Source organism: Heterocephalus glaber, unplaced genomic scaffold, assembly GCF_053883595.1.
Source record: "Heterocephalus glaber isolate CG9 unplaced genomic scaffold, H.glaber_assembly_v1.0 deba00001523, whole genome shotgun sequence".
Classification (NCBI taxonomy): Eukaryota; Metazoa; Chordata; class Mammalia; order Rodentia; family Bathyergidae; genus Heterocephalus; species Heterocephalus glaber.
The window spans coordinates 27,450,567-27,468,109 of NW_028258327.1; the positions used below are offsets into that span (position 1 = coordinate 27,450,567).

Sequence of the window (17,543 nt, forward strand, 5' to 3'; positions counted from 1 at the left end):
CCATAACAATCTATATAGCAGTTTTGAAAGTATGGCTATTTTGACTATTTTGGTACTTCCTACCCAGGAGCAAGAGATGTCTTTCCATTTTTTGATATTCTCTTTAATCTCTTTTTTCAGAGTGCTAAGTTTTCTTTGATTTCTTTGATTAGGTTGATTCCTAGATATTTCATTTTTGAGAATGCTATTATGAAAGGAGTTGTTTCTCCAGTTCCTCAGAAAGTTTGTTGTTTGTGTACAGGAAGGCAATTGATTTATGTGCATTGACATTGTATCCAGCTACTCTACTGAATTTGGTTATTAAGACTAGAAGACTTTTGGTGGAGTTCTTGGGGTCTTCTACATAGAGTATCATGTCGTCTGCAAATAATGACAATTTAACTTCTTAATTTCCCATCTTTATTCCTTTTATTTCTTTCTCTTGTCTAATTGCTGTGGCTGTTTCCAAAACTATATTGAACAGGATTGGTGATAGTGGACATCCTTGTCTTGTTCCTGATTTTAGCATGAAGGTTTTCAGTTTTTGACCATTTAGTGTGATGTTGGCTGTTGGTTTTTCATAGATGGCTTTTATCAGGTTGAGATAAAGACCATCTATTCCAATTTTCTGTATGGTGTTGATCATAAATTTGAGTTGGATTTTGTCAAATGCTTTTTCTGTCTATTGAGATGATCTTATGGTTTTTGTTCTTGGCTCTGTTAATATTACATTTATTGATTTGCATATGTTGAAACATCCCTGCATCCCTAGGATGAATCCCACTTGGTCAGGGCGTAAGACCTTCTTGATGATCTTCTTCATTTTATTTGACAGTATCTTACTAAGGATTTTTGTATCTATGTTCATTAGTGAGACTGGCCTATAGTTCTCCTTTTTGGTTGGGTCTTTCTCTGCTTTGGGGATCAAGGAGATGCTTGCTTCCAGGAATGAATTTGTGAGTATTACTTCCTTTTCAATTTCATTGAAGGGTTTAAACAGTAGTGGAAATAGTTCTTCTCTAAATGTCCTGTAGAATTCAGCAGTGAAGCCATGAGGACCTAGGCTTTTCTTTGTTGGTAAGATTTTAATTACGTTTTCAATTTCATTGACTATAATTGGGGTGTTTAGAAATTTGGGGGGGTCTGATTTTTTAAAATTTCTTTATGTATTCTAGATAGTAGACCTTTCTCTGAGGAAGAGCTGGTAAAATTTTTTTCCCACATTTTAGGTTGTCTCTTAGCTCTGTTGGTGGTTTCTCTTGTAGTGCAGAAGCTTTTTAATATGAGATTCCAGTTGTTGATTCTTTGTGCTAGTTCCCATGCTACTGAGGATTTGTTCATAAAGTCTTTTCCTATGTCAATGTCTTCAAGAGTTCTACCTAACTTATCTTCCAGCAAGTTTAGTATTTCTGTTTTAATATTTAGATCTTTAATCTGCTTGGATTTTAGTTTAGTGCATGGTGAAATATAGGGGTCTAGTTTTAATCTTTGGCAAGTTGAAATCCAGTTTTTCCAACACCATTTATTAAAGAAGTTATCTTTCCTCCAGTGAGGATAGTTGGTTCCTTTGTCAAAGATGAGGTAGCTGAGTGTGTCCGGAGTTGTTTCTGCATCTTCTAGTCTATTCCCCTTATCCTGGGGTCTGTTTCTTTGCCAGTACCATCCTGTTTTTATCACAATTGCTTTGCAGTATAGTTTCAAGTTGGGGATTGTGAGACCCCTGCCATGTCTCTGTTGCCTAGAATTCCTTTTACTAGTCTAGATCTTTTCTTGTTCCAAATGAATTTTTGGATTGTTTTCTCTCATTCTGTGAAATATACTGTTGGGATTTCAATTGGGATTGCATTGAATATGTATAGGAGTTTTGGAAATATTGCCATTTTACCTATAATTATTCTTCCTACCCAAGGACAAGGGATGTCTTTCCATTTTCTTATATCCTCTTCCATCTTTTTTGAGAATATTGTAGTTCTTAATGTACAGGTCTTTTCCTTCCTTCATTAGATTGATTCCTAGATATTTCAGTTTTTTGGATGCTATTGTGAAAGAGATTGTTTCCCTAATTTCTCTCTCAGTGAGTCTGTTATTTATGTACAAGAAGGCTATTGATTTTTGAGTGTTGACCTTGTATCCAGCTACTCTACTGAATCTGTCTGAAACTGTCTAGAATCTGTCTCAAAGTTCAAAGACATATTTTTTTGAAATTTTCTGGAATTTAAGTGTTTGTGTTTGAGAAGTCCTATTGAATGATGGCTCATCATCATGAATTAAAAAACAAAACAAAAAAACCACTATCTGTTTCCTACAAAAAGGAATGTTTTTAAAGTTTGAAAGAAAATAGAGTATCTCAAAAATTAAGAAGATAGGAACAAATGGTAAAAAACAAAAAGTACAATAAATTTATTATATCAAAATTTTGATTTCTTTGTACCAAAAGCCACCATGTAAAAACTGAAAACAATAAGAAACAAACTTACAAAGTCAAAACTTACAAAGGATCACAATCTATAATATATACAAAGCTTTAAGTTATTCAGAAAATACAACCCCCCCACACACATATACAGAGCTGACATCAGCAGACATAGGCAATAAAATAAGAATACCAAAGTGCAATTTCCAACAAGCCAAATAACATAGGCAAATATACACAATCTCACAAATAATTAAAAGAATAAAAAAGTGTACCATATTGGGGCAAATTTTAAAATGTAATAAAAGCAGGCCTTTTAAGGATATTTAATAACTGGAAATCCCCTTCCCTGTTGTAGGATGTGTACACTTATCCTGTTATTTTGGAGAATAATTAGGCAATTTCCATTAAAGATGAAAATGCAAACTATCTTCGGCTCAGTAGTTTTAGTCTGAGAGAATATTGGTGTATGTTTACAAGGTTAGATATAAAATGTTTATTATAATACTACTTTCAATAGTGAAAAGTTAGTTGCAATCTTATGTCAACAAACAGAAGAATGAATACATAAAGTGTGTTAGAGAATATATTTCAATACTTATATAAAAGAAAATATGAATGTAAAGAGCCTGGTGATCTCAGAATGACTAATTTCTAAAAATTGAAGTAAAAGTGCAAGTTACAAGTGGTATGCATGGTATGCTAGCATTTACCTAAAAAATAATACTAAATCTGTGCAAGGAAAAAATATGGAAAAAAACTATATTAATATTCGTGTATATGATAAGCAACAAATCCAAGATAAAAGAAAGAAGAAAAAGGAAGATTACAATTTGATAATGTTTTATTCTAAAGCTGGGAGGTGAATACATGAGTGTTTATTATATTGATCTCTATACTGTCAGCACAAAACCTTATTCTTTTCATTAATGTTATTAGAACAATAGTGTGGCATACTATGTGACTATCATATTCTTTACATTAAGAACAACATTATTAAGACCTTAACATTAAGAACTACAGTATTAAGACAATAATGTGATATTCTGTGTGTATAAATGAAGTATTATGTGAATCTCCAGAAAGGGGATGGTGGCAGAACTAGTGTGAGGAGAGTAGACTAGGCATTAAAAGTACACTATTTTTCTTGTCATATAAAGGAAAAATGTTTCTGAGTATTCTTGCTTGTTACATTAGAATAAACATAAGACACTAGATACAATCCTGCTACTATTGAATATGCTGGTTTGCTCTAGCAAAGATAATATCTTCTTTTTTAAAATATTGGAAATTGAACCAGGGCCTTTTCACTGAACTATATCCCCAGCCCTATTAATTGGAGAGAGGGTCTTAAGCTGCTAAATTGCCCAGGTTGGACTCCAATTTGGGACCTTCCTGCCTCAGCCTGCCAGAGTGCTTGGATTGCAGGTGTGTGCCACCATGCCTGGCTTGTAAAGATAAATGTTAAATCCCAGTTGTGGATGGTAAGACCATGTTATCAAGTTTGTGACTGTCTACAACTTTTATCTATAACCCATCCTGGTTTTTCACTAGCATGATAAATAGAGATATGTTTGTAATTACCACCCATGAAAATGTTATGTTTTAATTATAATAACAAACCCTATAATGCCCAAGGGATGAAAATTTAGTTTTAGTTTTCGTGTTTTTGTGTGTGTGTGTGTGTGTGTACTAGTGATTGAACTCAGGACCTTGAGCTTGGGAGGCAGGGCACAGCACCACTGAGCTAAATCCTGGCCCATGATAATTTAGTTTTGATTTGATTCTTTGTCGAGAGGAATGGGTAGTTCCAGTGGATTTCAGTTATCCCTTTTTACCATGAAACTTTTAATCTTCAGGTCAGAGAACCAATGTGGGGGAATCTGAGAATTTTTAAATATATTTATTTCTACTCTACAGTTTGGAACTGCAGAATAAACCAAAGAATCAGGTCTTCTGGTGTGAATCTGACATGTCCTACTCCATTCTCCTTTGTAGTAAGTTCTACTCCAATCTCTGCACTGTGGTAGCAGTTCAGTTCTTCAGACATATACTATTTTTCAGTATTTAATAAGCCACAAAAATGCTTTCCCCACTTTCCAGTGTCTGTCAGATTTGTAAGTGGCCCAGAGTCTTCTAGGTACACTTTTGGGACTGTTCTCTAGGGACACAGTCCTCCCCTCAATCGAGGAGCTCAGAACTATGCACTGATTTAGGAACAACAGCTGGGGTGTTTGTGATCACTTATAGGTATAGAAACTTCTTTCACATTTTGGCCCAAAGAGTTAGGTTTATGTCTGTATTTAATCACCACTAAGATCAGAAAACCCCGTGTCATCTTTAGGTTGTGCCTTTTGGCCACGACAAAGCTGTCCAGAAGCACGCCATCACCAGTGCACTTTTTAATGACATAAATAAGAAAGGAAAGCATTTCTGAGTCCCCTGCTTCAAAAGTTTTGAAAGCATTTATTCATGAGTTATACAAAGTTTTAAATGCATGTAAACGTATTCTACCAATTATGATAACTAAATACTATTCGATTCAGCATTACATTTTTATCTGTTGCTCACAGGTATTGAATTTACTGTGTTTAGTACATATTTTTCTTTTACTGAGATATTATCAAATTTAATTGATGAAAGTATTAGAATGTATTGAATAAAAGACTACTTCAATCTGTGCATTTGTTTAAAAGAAGACAATGAAATTTTCAGTGATTTAAGACCTGTGAAGTTTATTCTTGACACTAAATATCACCTTTAAGGATGCATTATTTTATTTCTGAAGGGCATTTGCAGGTAGCCTTGCAGCTTTCTTTTGTGATTTTTATACCACACCCATGTTGCTTGACCAGAGCAGCACAATTTGAGATAGTATCCGCATGCATGCATGGATTGGCTAAAATGAAACAAAAAACAAATGAAATGCTGCTTCTTTATTATAGTTCTAGTTATCTCAAATTATATTTTCTTAAGGAAAACACATTGTTTGTAATAGTTTATTTAAGACTTCTTTTTTAAATAAGGGGAGCTAGGCTTGAATTGTTATCAAACAGTTGGTGTGAACAGAAGAACCTTATATTAGTGATGGCAAACCTTTTAGAGACCAGGTGCTAAACTACAACCCAAAACTCTTTTATTGCAAAATGCCAAAACTGCAATTAAACCTGAATACTGAGGTTTTAGTTTAGAAGAATCAACTCATACATTAACATCTTTTGTCTTAAAAGAGAAACACAATAATATGCATTTCATAGGTTCATTACCACTGTTTTATATAAACAGACATACTGATGTAGCAGGTATGGGGTTCTCATAACATAGAACTTTAAGAAATCAAGTAAATTTCTCTACTCTGTCACAATAAGGTATACAGTGACTGAAATAAATCCAATTCCAAATGTATTAGTCTGGTTGTGTGTATGAGCAACCATATATGCTTTTGCAATGAAATCATACAAAGGGGCCAGGGTCACAAATAGGGAACACAAGTCTAGCTCATATTCCATTCAACAAACTCTTTTACTCAGGTCCATAGTTGCAATCATAGCAAAGAAAAGCACCCCAGACTAGCAGTGATTCTGCTTTATATATGTCTGTATGTATTCCTGAGGATTCATAGAAGACTGGCTGAAACTTCAACATATGTGCTTAAAATAGCCCACATTTTTAAGTGCCTACTTCCTAAATATAATGTGCAGTTACTAAAGAAATCAAGTGATGTATTTGATAGAGTATATATATGTGTTTGCCTTATATGTTCTGGGGGGGTGTGTGTGTGTGCAGAAAGGAGTAGGTATAACAGAAAGAACAGTACAAAGTTTCTTTTCATATATTCCCTGGTTTTTATTTAGGGTCAGGAGCAAATAAAATCTGACTCTATCCAAGATTGTGTAATTGGTTAGTTTCTCTACATCTACCTTTCTATTCCTTAACTGATGGAAAACAATCAATTGAAGAGACAAAAAGAAGCTAAAGGGAAACTTCATCTTCACTTGGGCTTGGCTTAAATTTGCTTTACATGACTTCTATTATATACTTCTTGTTTTAGTCCTCATCATCCTCAAATGGCAGCTGCACTTGCCATTGCACTGTTTTTATGTTTTCGTTGCTAAGAGTAGGACTGAAGTAGGAAAGTGAGGGCCCTGAAGAAGATGAGGGACCTATGTACCCCAAACCAGAGACTGAGCTGTCTTCTACATAAGGTCAGTATCCCTGGAGATAACACCATAAAAAGGTACAAAGTAGATATTACTTACTGCAAAGTCCATTGTCACAATGACCAGGGCAGTCCCCACATGGCTGTCCTATTTTATATGGTGTCTTCATTGTTCTCACATTGTTTCCCCTGGCAATGGAACATTTGAAGAAAAGGGTTAAGAATAATTTTTTGAGATTGTGCCATGTGGATAGGATATAAAAGAGTCACATGAGCTTAGAAAAAAAAGATTTCTGCAGGTTAAAGCCATAAAAATTTCAAAGTAAGTTGTGCAGGATTTACATACACACAAAAGATAGAAGCTGATGCTGCAATAGTTCTTTTGCTTCCTTTTTCTTTTTGAGACAAGTTTTTGTTATGTAGCCCAGGCTTGCCTCAACTTCAGAATCTTCCTGTCTCACTCTCCTGAGTGCTTGGATTATAGACACCACCTTGCCTGGTAACACAGCAAAGGGCGTGGAACCACAGTACAAGATTGTGGAAGGGTTCCGATATTTTTATTTCTTTGTTGGAAGAATTTTCTTCTATTGAGAATCAATTAATATGCCATAAACTGGCTACACACATAATATAGCCTATTATGTTTAATCCTCACAAAAATCCCTGAAAGAAATCTATGACCTTGCTACTTTATAGAAAAACAAGAAGGATATCAGAGTGATTTATTGGTGAACTGAGTACCACACAGTTAATGAGTAACAAAGCTAATGCTGTCCTTTAATCTGTGGCCTGCAGAGCCATGCTCCACCCACCGTGCTGTGTGATCACTGTGGGTTTGCCACCCTTAAAACACACTGGGTGTCCTTTCCTGTCTTTTCCAATGCTCCCTATTCTTTCTACAGCCTGTGTGAAGTACCGTGTAACTCTAGATGGACTAAAGAGGCTGGATTCTAGCCCAAGTGCAGGTTACTTGGCCACCATGGCCCAAAGCAATCCCCATGTTATACTTACGTGGGGCAATATTGGCAAACATAGAAATATTTATAGTTCTTGTGAGGACAGTGAGCTAATGCACAGCCAAGCTGGTGGGAAGTGGCCCAAACAAGCTGCAAGTAGAAAATTTAAAATAAAATAATTTAAATTAAATGTATAGTTTTTTTCTCTATGTGGCTTTTTGTTTCTTATTAAAAGCTATCAGTGGTGGCAATTTAAAAAGCTGAAAAACATTGTTTTTTTAAAAATTTCTATCTAAACTTGATGAAAATTCCTTAAAAAATTATTTCCAGTTATAGGGTTTCATTGAAAGTTAAAGGACACAACACTTTTATGTTACACTTGTTAAAATGGTGAATCATCCCTAAAATTCATAAAAATATAAGCAATGGAGGACTGGACAAAAAGGAAAGGGATCTAAGGGCAATTCTATTTTTTTTTTTTTTGGTACTGGGGATAGCACTCGGGACCTTGAGCTTATAAGGCAGGTGGTGGGCAATTCCATTTTTGAAGGGAAAAACAAGAACAAATTCTGTTGACCTTGTGTTTTTGTGCAGATAATCTCACTTTTCCCAATGTAACTTCTAATTTTAGATAAAAATGTAAAATTTTATTTAATAATGTAAAAATAACTTGCATGTATAAAATCATACTGTTTCTGATAATGTGTTTTCTTTAGCATTTCATCCTGTAACTGACCCAGAGAAAGTATCTCTAGAATTTCTTTTGTTTGAAGATGATTTAATGTTGGTAACATGTAATTAATCTATCACTTTATTCCCACTATTCCCATTATTAACAAACCATTATTTAAAAGAATCTATTGTGGTAAATCCAGAGTTACAATGATCAGGTGGGTGCATGTGAATACACAAGAAATTATGAAATATACTTATATCTGTGTATGGGTAAAATGTGCTTCATAATGCAGGATAGTTTTTCTATACAAGCTCAAATATCATTGCTCAGACACGTGCTTGGTATTTACAGGAAAAACTGAGGAGGAAAGGTAAGTCTGGGATTATGGAAGATGAAAAAATTAAGCTTCTGTCATTTTATTTTTACCTGGGTATAATGGCCAGTTATAGCATTGGCTCGAATATTTCCTAATCCATATTTAAAATCTTTAACTTCATCATAGAAAGATTGGATTACATATGACCATGTTCTGGGATCACTGGACAAGAAGTAATTCTCCCCACAGTCAGCAACTGGAAATTAGGAAAGGCAATGCAACAATAGTTAAACCAGGACTTGTGAAGAATTCTTATTGAAAACTACTAAAATATTTTAGTTTTTGTGATCAATATTACTTTCCAAAGATGTACAGTCATCTTAAACTGGCAGATCTAGAGGAGAATCTAACTTCAATTTCAAAACCTTTGCTCTGTTAATTGGAATTACTTGCTTCCCACCTCAGCTTATGAATAACTTTTTAAAAATGTAACTTCTTTTTTTTTTGGTACTGGGGATTGAACTCGGGCCCTTGTGCTTGTGAGGCAGGTGGTGGAAACACTGAGCTAAATCCCCAGCCCTAACTTGTTTAAAATGTAACTAATGATGCATTTTCAAACTGATTGTGTGTCATAATAAAGTTATAATCATCATTTTAGTAATACTGATAAATATCAATATTCAGTCAGTTGAACATTAATATTTTATACCTTCACAGTGTACAATAGAAGGGATAGTTAAAATGTTATACTTAAATACTACTTTTGAACTTTGCCTCATAAGCTGTGAAAATAACAGGCACATGTGTAGTAGACAGCAAGCAGGTCAGATGGAAGATTACATATCTATATGGGAATCTCTAGCAGGAAAATAATAAAGTCCAAGTCATGGACGCAAAAGTGACAATGGGCTGTCTCTGGGAATGAGTAGGCTGACCAGATCTTAATAAAAATGGTAGATTGGAATAGAGTGAACAGGTAAAATGGAACATACTGAGTACCTTGGAAAGTAGGTGATAATTAATTTACAATTATCCTATTTAGTATCTACATACTTATGCTATGGAAAATTATTCCAAGAGATATAATTATTTTCCACCAGGAGCTCAAGGTCTGGATGGTTGTCCTATAATATGCTAAATAGGAGCTTTTTCAGATTTTCAAGACTGAAACTTGGCACATGGCTACTATGGATGATTAGTATCTGAATGACTTTAAGTTCAGAAAATATTTAAATTATTCATACTCAGTCTAAATTTTTGGCTTGGAGTAGCAGGAGTAATGAGCTTTTAGAACAAGAGTTTTAAAAGAGAAAATACAGAGATGGAAGCAAGATACATGAGTGTAACTAGAAGTGGTAAAGTAAAACCAATGAGCAAAAACAAGATTAGCACTCTCAAACTTATTATTTCAATGATTTTTAGTTCATTTAGCTTTTATAACATTATTCATTGCATGAATTCAACTTACAACTAATTTTTCGTTGATCTTTAGGACTGTGAGAAAAGATGCACTTCTTTGCCCAAATTTCAGCATTCTTTGCAACTTCAGCATTCCATGTCTTGGAATATATGGCAAATATATGGAAATTAAAATATGAAGTTTTCACAAGATAATAGGGAAAGGGCTGGGGATTTAGCTCAGTGGTTCCATCGCTTGCCTTGCAAGCGCAAGGTCCTGAGTTTGATCCCCGGTACCAGAAAAAAAAAAGAAAAAAAAAAGATAATAGGGAAACATATGAATATATTTAAAATATATGCCCACTTGAAGAATCATTTTCTAAGATTTTTTCTTTTGCCTATTACTCTATAAAAATCATATTTCTTGCTTTCCTAAATGATTTAGCTGCCACAAAGATCTTTTTCGGGGTGTGGGGGTTGTCATAGAGTACAGCATTTTTGGAAAAAGTAGTCATCCAGTTTCCAATAATAAAATAAATATTCTAGACAAATTCTACATTTTTTTGGCTGGATACTCATAGGCTATACAGACTTTTTTTTCAGTACCAGGAATTGAACCAAAGCTGTCACACTGAGCAACATCACTAGCTCTTTTCTATGTTTTATTGTGATATAGAGTCTCACTAAGTCACTAAGTTGCATAGGCTGAGCTTAAACTTGTGGTCCTCATGCCTCAGCCTCCCAAGTACAAACATAATTAGACCTGAGATCTAAGCAAGTGCTTGTTTGCCCTATGGTTCCTACTGTATTTGTAACAGCCCTTATAGATTAATATACTGTAAAATGTTACATGGAACAGTAGGTTTGTATAAAGTACTAAATGCAATATAGCATTTGAAGGACAAAACGTACAGAAAAAAATGTCCACTCTATCCCATATGTAAAAAAACCCTAGGAAAATCAATGTAAATTTAGCAAATTAAGCAAAGATTGTTTCTAAAGAAGAAAAAATATTCCAATCAAATATGAGAAGACATGTTAAAATAGAGCAGACAAGATAATTCAGTTGCTTGCTATGGTCATGAGATATTTATTCTGTGCACATGGCATAAGATCTTATCTCAGATATGAAGCTAACATGAGCCTTGAAAATTTCCTTCCTGTAACCTAGAAGAAGCACCAGCTTTCACAGAGTCTCAGGATTGGAAAGACTAGGTTCTATTACTCATTGTTATAGAAAACCCTACTACAAGACATTTAGCCTGTAATTGAAGTATATGAGTATTACCTTTTAAATATCTTTGATTTGTTGCAACAAATCAGATTAAACTTCCATATAATAGCACTAAACAGTTGAACTTGGAAGAGAAAGAGGAACTAAGTTTTGCTAAGTATACCATCTGTTCCTGGAATTTTATTTATTTAATATTATATCCATTTATTTTCACAAGGTTAAAGTTTGAATTATTTCCACTGATAGAAATAAAGCTGTGGTTTTTCCAGATTAAGTAACTATTCCAGAATCAACTATCAGATTGTCTTAGGACATTCTTTAGTCAAAAGATCTACTCTGTTGTATTTGGTTTACAGGCCCCAATCATGATAATCCTTTGATTGCTCCTTTGATCAATGTGTTGTCCAAATATGTACACATTCTATAACCTATGAGCTTACCATAGCAAAAAAGAGTAGGTTTTTCATTTTATAGACTTTACATCATATTGAAAATTTAAGATTTTATTCAGAGTTTGGTGTCCAATTATTCAAATTATGTAATCTGTAATGTTACTTACATATCACCTGTCTACCATGATTTATACCTCCATCCTATACTGATAGAGTATATATGTATATGGTTCAAATATATATAGATCTAGATATAGAGATTTATAGATCTCTATATAGATAGATATACATATATATAGAGAGAGTAAGATCAAATATAGTTAACTACCAGCCTATACACTGAGATGTCAATTTCCTAGTGAAATAAACAGATTACAGTATTTTAGAAATATAATTTCTGGTTTAATGTCCATTGCCAAGAGGCTAAATGTTGATTGATGATGATTCATTAACAAGGCATGACTTACCATTTTAAGCATGTTTCTAGCACTGGGTTTTACCATCCTCCTAAAATCATTGTGCTTATCAATAATCTCCACTTGAATTGATGGATGATGGCTCAATAAAGAGATATATGAGGTGTTTATCTTCAAAAAGGAGTAAAAAGTTAAAGTATTACAGCATTGGAAATCAAAGTAACAGATCTATAATTTATTTATTTCAATATGAAAATTAATAAAAATGTTTCATTTTTGTTCTCAAACTTTAACACAAATTAGACATCTATAAAACTTGTTAATATACAGATTACGGGACTCCATCCCCATAGTTTCTGATTCAGAAAGCTTGGGTGGGGACAGATAATTTGCATTTCTCCTAAGTTTTCAGGAACCATGCTTTGAGAACCACTTGGTCTAGCACATAGAATTTTTAAAGGAATTTGCACCTATCTTTAAGAATATTACTATTTTTTGGCTTTTGTAATAGATTAACTTGATCTATGACTTGCCTACACAGAATTCTGTCTTATAATGCAAGATCCTCATCAGTGACTCTATTAGTACTAGAAATTTCTAATAAAACAAGAAATAATTCCTGGAATTCTGTAATAGCAAAAGGTAACCCATATGATATACAGCAAGAAATGATGACTCAAAAATGTAAAGAATAACAGCATTTTATTAGTATAATAATGCATATGAACATTATCATATAATATCAGATATTATTCATATTATCAATATAATATTATTGATATTATCAATATCAAATAATATCAGATATTATTCAGATTTTTTAAATGAGTGTTTTTCTGGGGTGTGCTTGGCAACAATTCAGTATCTTATGAAGTTCCTGTGTACATATGTATGCTTAAACAAATTTCAAAAGTTGCACTTTCCTGTCTTAATAGAAGTATAATCAGACAATGGAATAATTTTGAAAAATAGAAAAATTATCCATGTAAAAGTTAGGGAGCTCTCTAGCTGAATGAACCTTCAGGAATGGTCCTGTATAATGCTGTGCTGATTCTTATTTGCTGTCTCACTCAGCCTATTTGTTAGCCACCCTCTTCTGCCCTGCACTGTACAGTGGAGCTGATCCTTCTGGCTTACACTGTGTGAGATTCTTTTCCAGGTTTATGAGACACTGAAAGAACAGACCGTGGGAAAGAAAGAGGTGGGGCACTTCTTGTTAACTGACTCCCTACATCCGCCTCCATTTCTGGGAGTAGCTGCCTCCATTATCGACCTACTTTCTTGGCTCCAAACTCTGTATCATATCCTCCTTTAATTACTGAGATTTAGGAGTGGAAAGACTTCCTGGTGTTGGTAATCTTGATATAGGTTCCACATTCAGATAGAGAGCTCCTTAACTTTTACATGGTGGTTGACAAATTCACTAAAAAAGTTCTGCAGATAATGAACTCTAGGATAACTTTCTTTTGAAAAGTATGGAAGTTGCTTTATCTTTTGATCTCTTCAGATACATTTTTAGTTAGGAAAATGTTCCAATTTTTCAGAAGTAAAACACTCTATTCCTTAAAATAACACAGAAGTCAAATTATAATAATGACTCTGGTTTTGGGTATAAAGTCAACTTCTTTTTCCTGTACATAACTTTACTTCCACATTGTTCTATTTATTCTTAAAGTCAATTGCCAAGGCAACTCCTCCAAGGAGCTTAAGAGGATGTAGAAATATATCATCTAGATCTTGCATTACTTGATTGAATTTCCTCTTTTGGCAAGAAGTAGATTATGTCTGATTTATCTTAATATTTGGGTCTTCCTCTAATTGGTCACTTTCCACTTGCTTCTTGACATACTGCAGCCTGCCTTCTGTCCTCAGCACCCCACAGAATCAAAATTTGGCAAGACTATCACAGCCATAGCATGGATAAGTAAATGGATACTGTTCCTTCCTTATCTTACTTGTCTCAGTAGCACTGGGGAATGTTGCATCATTCCCCTTCTTGAATCATTCTCTTCCCTTAGCTTTTGTGTGCCTTTTTCTTCCTTATTTCTGACAGCTATTTCATCTCCTTTCTCCACAGCTTCCTTTCCTCAAGCTCACTCTTAAATCTTGGCATTCTTTTGTAGTATTATTTTCTAAGCCCCTGTTTCTTTTCACTTTATATATTTTCTACTTTTATGGTTTTATAACACTTATCTGGTCTCTCTTCTCCAACGCAGATCCTATTCACACCTCACCTGAAACCCATAGCACTAATTCCTTGGCCCTACCCAGTGTCTCTGTGTCATCAGATACTCCATATTCTAGCGAATGGTATCACCAGCTACACAGTGATAGAAACCAGATATTGGCACTTTCTTCTGAAACCTATGTTTAACCAATCTCAAGTCCAAAAGCTTCTACTTTCAAATTAGATCTTCATTCCTATAACTGAGTACTGATCACAATCATATTCTTTCATTTACATTACTGAACAAGTTCCCAACTAGTTTCTTTGCCTTTAGTCTTGCCCCATAAAATGCAAATCTGATTGAATCAACCTCTAATTTGAACACTGATTCCACCAAACATTGACTACCTTCAAACTTTTATGCTGTCTTTTTGCTATACTTCAAATCTTATGTAACCTTTTCCTCAAATATTTTCTCTATGCTGATCTAAATCCCATTAATTGTATCATCATAAAGTCTAGGTGAGATCATGAATAAAAAGTGCTTAGAATTTTTAAAAACACTAAATGTTCAGCGCTGATATTATGTAGAACCATTTATCTGCCTTCACATGATATTTACCATTCTTCTAACATTGCCTGTTGGGGTCTGGGGATTTAGCTCAGTGGTTCTGTCACCTGCCTCGAAAGCACAAGGACCCAAATTTGATCCCCAGTACCAAAAAAAAAAAAAAGAAATTTCCCTTTGGCTTGTAAATCCTCTACTAATCTGAAGTGCTGTGCAGAAAGTTACTATGTTAATCTTTGAATTTCTCTACCCCTGGGACTTAGCACAATACTTGGTGCACTAGACACTATAAAGTAGTTGTTGAATTGAACTATATTGGAATATATTGAGTTCAATTTTGAAACCCAAGATTATAGGTCCATTTCTGATCTATTGCTGTTGAGAATTTTGGAATACTAGAAATATATACTTCTGCAGGTATAGAAATTAGATCATTAGACATATATTTCATCTTTTAACTGAACAGCCTACTCAGGATAAAATAAATTCCTAGAAAGTAAGTGGAGTGTTGATTTTATACTTATGATTCATGGTGTATTTCATATGGAATGTTTATATTGCTGGCTTATTGTTTTGTTGCTTGCCCCATACTGTTAATAAATCTATCCAGATTTATTTCTACCCGAAAAGCTGGATTTGCCTGATTACTTTGTCATTAAAGATACATACTGATGAGAACAAGATGAGGTAAAAATTGTATTTTCTGATCTGTCTATGTAATACCCACTATAAGTAAAATTGAATCAGCCCCAATAATAGGGCTTAAAATCTATTTTATAAGTAAAATCCATACCATGCCAGGAGCGTGCTGGAGCAGCACCATGAAGCATATACCTGCCAATATCATTGTCTCTGAGAAGAAATGATGCATTTATAAGATTTGTGAATACATATAGCTTATGTTATGAAACAGCTATATTATATATTACATTTTAAATAAATTATTACATAAATTATTATGTAGTTTATTTATGTATCACATAAATTATTATTATTACATAAATGATTATGTAGTTTTTGTAGATTGGAAATTCTGTAAGAATAGATATCTTTAGTGAGATGGACAGTTTGCATTGATAAATATCAGTTTCATCCTTTACCTACAAAAGCAAACTATCTCGATTACTAATTCCTAAGATGGAATATAAAAATATAGCATTAAATTTTTTAGAAGGACAAGAATTTGAGTTATAAACAATAGCTAAGAGTAAAACTTTGATCTGTGGTAATCCTTATTACTGATAAGCATCTCCAATTGTAAGGAAGTTAATCTGAAACCTTTCATCTCTGTTATGATTGTTATACCACTGAGAAAATCAAGCATACACACTAATGATAACCTCTAATGATGCATACATACATCTGAAAAGATACCTTTGAAGAAAGTGATGAATTTATGGTTCCATTACACTTCTACTTTAGATTCATATAACTTTCTATTATAATAGAATCATTGTGAAGTGTTAGTTTTATAACAATTGTCTTATTTTATTTTTTTCATTTTTAATCTTATTGGTGCAATTTAATTTACATAATAATCACATTCATCATAGGGAATTTGTAACTTTACATGATGTATCGTGATTCATTTTTTTCTCATTCCCCTCCCCTCTTTTCAACTCTTCTTCCCCTTCCTTATTTACAAAAGCCCTGTTTCCATTTTTTCCTTCTTTTCTCAATTTTTTTCTTTTTCTTCCTCCCTTCCCCCCACCCCTTTAAGAAACTGAAAATGTAAATAGGGACCAGCACACATAATAGACTTTGCAAAATAAAAAAAAACCATTCAATTCTCTTATTTTAAAATTTTCTTCTTGAAATATCTTTTACCCACTAAGTTTCATTCTAATTCTTCTTCATGACCACTAATAGTTGAAGCTAGCCAGCATAGTCTCACTAAGACATCTGTCTGAAAAGTTAAATGACTTATTTCCTTCAGTCAATTTAAGTATGACATGATTTGGATTTCCTCAGTACCCTAGTAGCTTTATCTTGAATGAACTCATTTTTTAAATAATTCCATTAAAAAGTATTATGGCAATTATGAGCAAAATGTTCCATGTATGATCTATTTTTTGGTGTATTAGATCTAGGCAATGCTGAGAAAGATATTTGAAATAAATTTTAATAATATACTCTTTTCTACCAGTAGTAAATTTTGTAATAAAATTAAAAGTCATAAAATTTTCCTTTTAAAAATAGCATTTATTTTAAAGTAATGAAGCAAATACTTTACCTGAGATAAGGAGATGGGAAGGATAAGATGTTCCTATGTCTAAAATAAAATGAACATATTTTGATCTTCAGGACAGATATATGGAACATAAATCACTTACATTTCCCGTTGGGTTACCTTGAATTATGTAAAGCAGTAGTAATGTGCTGTGACGAAAACCCCTCAAAAGATTATAACACCTGCTTCTGGATCAAATAGCCATTATTTAATTCTAAAGAGGAACTTGGTTAATGATGACAGTTCTTTTATAATTAGGTTTAATCATGTTAATAGTAATGAGTCAGAGAAGGCTTAACTTACAATAGAGAGTGTAATACTATTTAAGTAGGGGGAAATTTGTATAATTATTTCCTGTAAATTTCATAGCATCACTTACTAATTAGCTTTTGGTAAACTGCCTTTATACTGTATAAGACTTATGTAATATATATGAAATATCAATTTAAGATTTATTAATAAAATTAATAATATCTAATATGAAATTTAATGAACATGGGAAATTATTGTAATATTAATTTTATTAATTTTAAAAGTTAGTATATAATAATTTTACAAGACAGGTTTTTATTTGACATTTCATACATGAGTATATAGATAGATAGATAGATAGATAATTTTCCTCCACCATTTTCCCTT

The 17,543-nt window shown here is 33.2% G+C and overlaps 1 protein-coding gene across 2 annotated transcripts; it reads right to left on the reverse strand.

Moving 5' to 3' along the window:
- Positions 1-855: 855 nt before the first annotated feature.
- Positions 856-17,106, reverse strand: LOC101697420 (cysteine-rich venom protein pseudechetoxin-like). 2 transcript variants are annotated; one of them, XM_087188132.1, is made up of 9 exons: positions 17,025-17,106; positions 16,908-16,946; positions 15,468-15,526; positions 11,991-12,110; positions 9,968-10,058; positions 8,610-8,755; positions 7,563-7,657; positions 6,652-6,740; positions 856-5,291 (listed from the first exon to the last, which is right to left on the reverse strand). In XM_087188132.1, exons 3-9 carry the CDS (start codon positions 15,519-15,521, stop codon positions 5,164-5,166), a joined length of 723 nt encoding a protein of 240 aa, XP_087044258.1. In that variant the 5' UTR covers positions 15,522-15,526; positions 16,908-16,946; positions 17,025-17,106; the 3' UTR covers positions 856-5,163. The 2 variants fall into 2 exon arrangements, with proteins under 2 accessions (XP_087044258.1, XP_087044259.1); XM_087188133.1 differs by lacking the exon at positions 15,468-15,526 and having other exon boundaries at positions 17,025-17,095.
- Between the last annotated feature and the right edge of the window lie 437 nt (positions 17,107-17,543).

Bases quoted from the DNA above. Each gene is read 5' to 3' on its own strand.
- LOC101697420 (XM_087188132.1), bottom strand. From the start codon at position 15,521: ATGATATTGGCAGGTATATGCTTCATGGTGCTGCTCCAGCACGCTCCT. The intron at 7,658-8,609 runs GTAAAAATAAAA...TTCTACTTGCAG, and splicing joins TAACTGGCCATTATACCCAG to CTTGTTTGGGCCACTTCCCA. The intron at 6,741-7,562 runs GTAAGTATAACA...TTCCATTGCCAG, and splicing joins GTTTGCCAATATTGCCCCAC to GGGAAACAATGTGAGAACAA.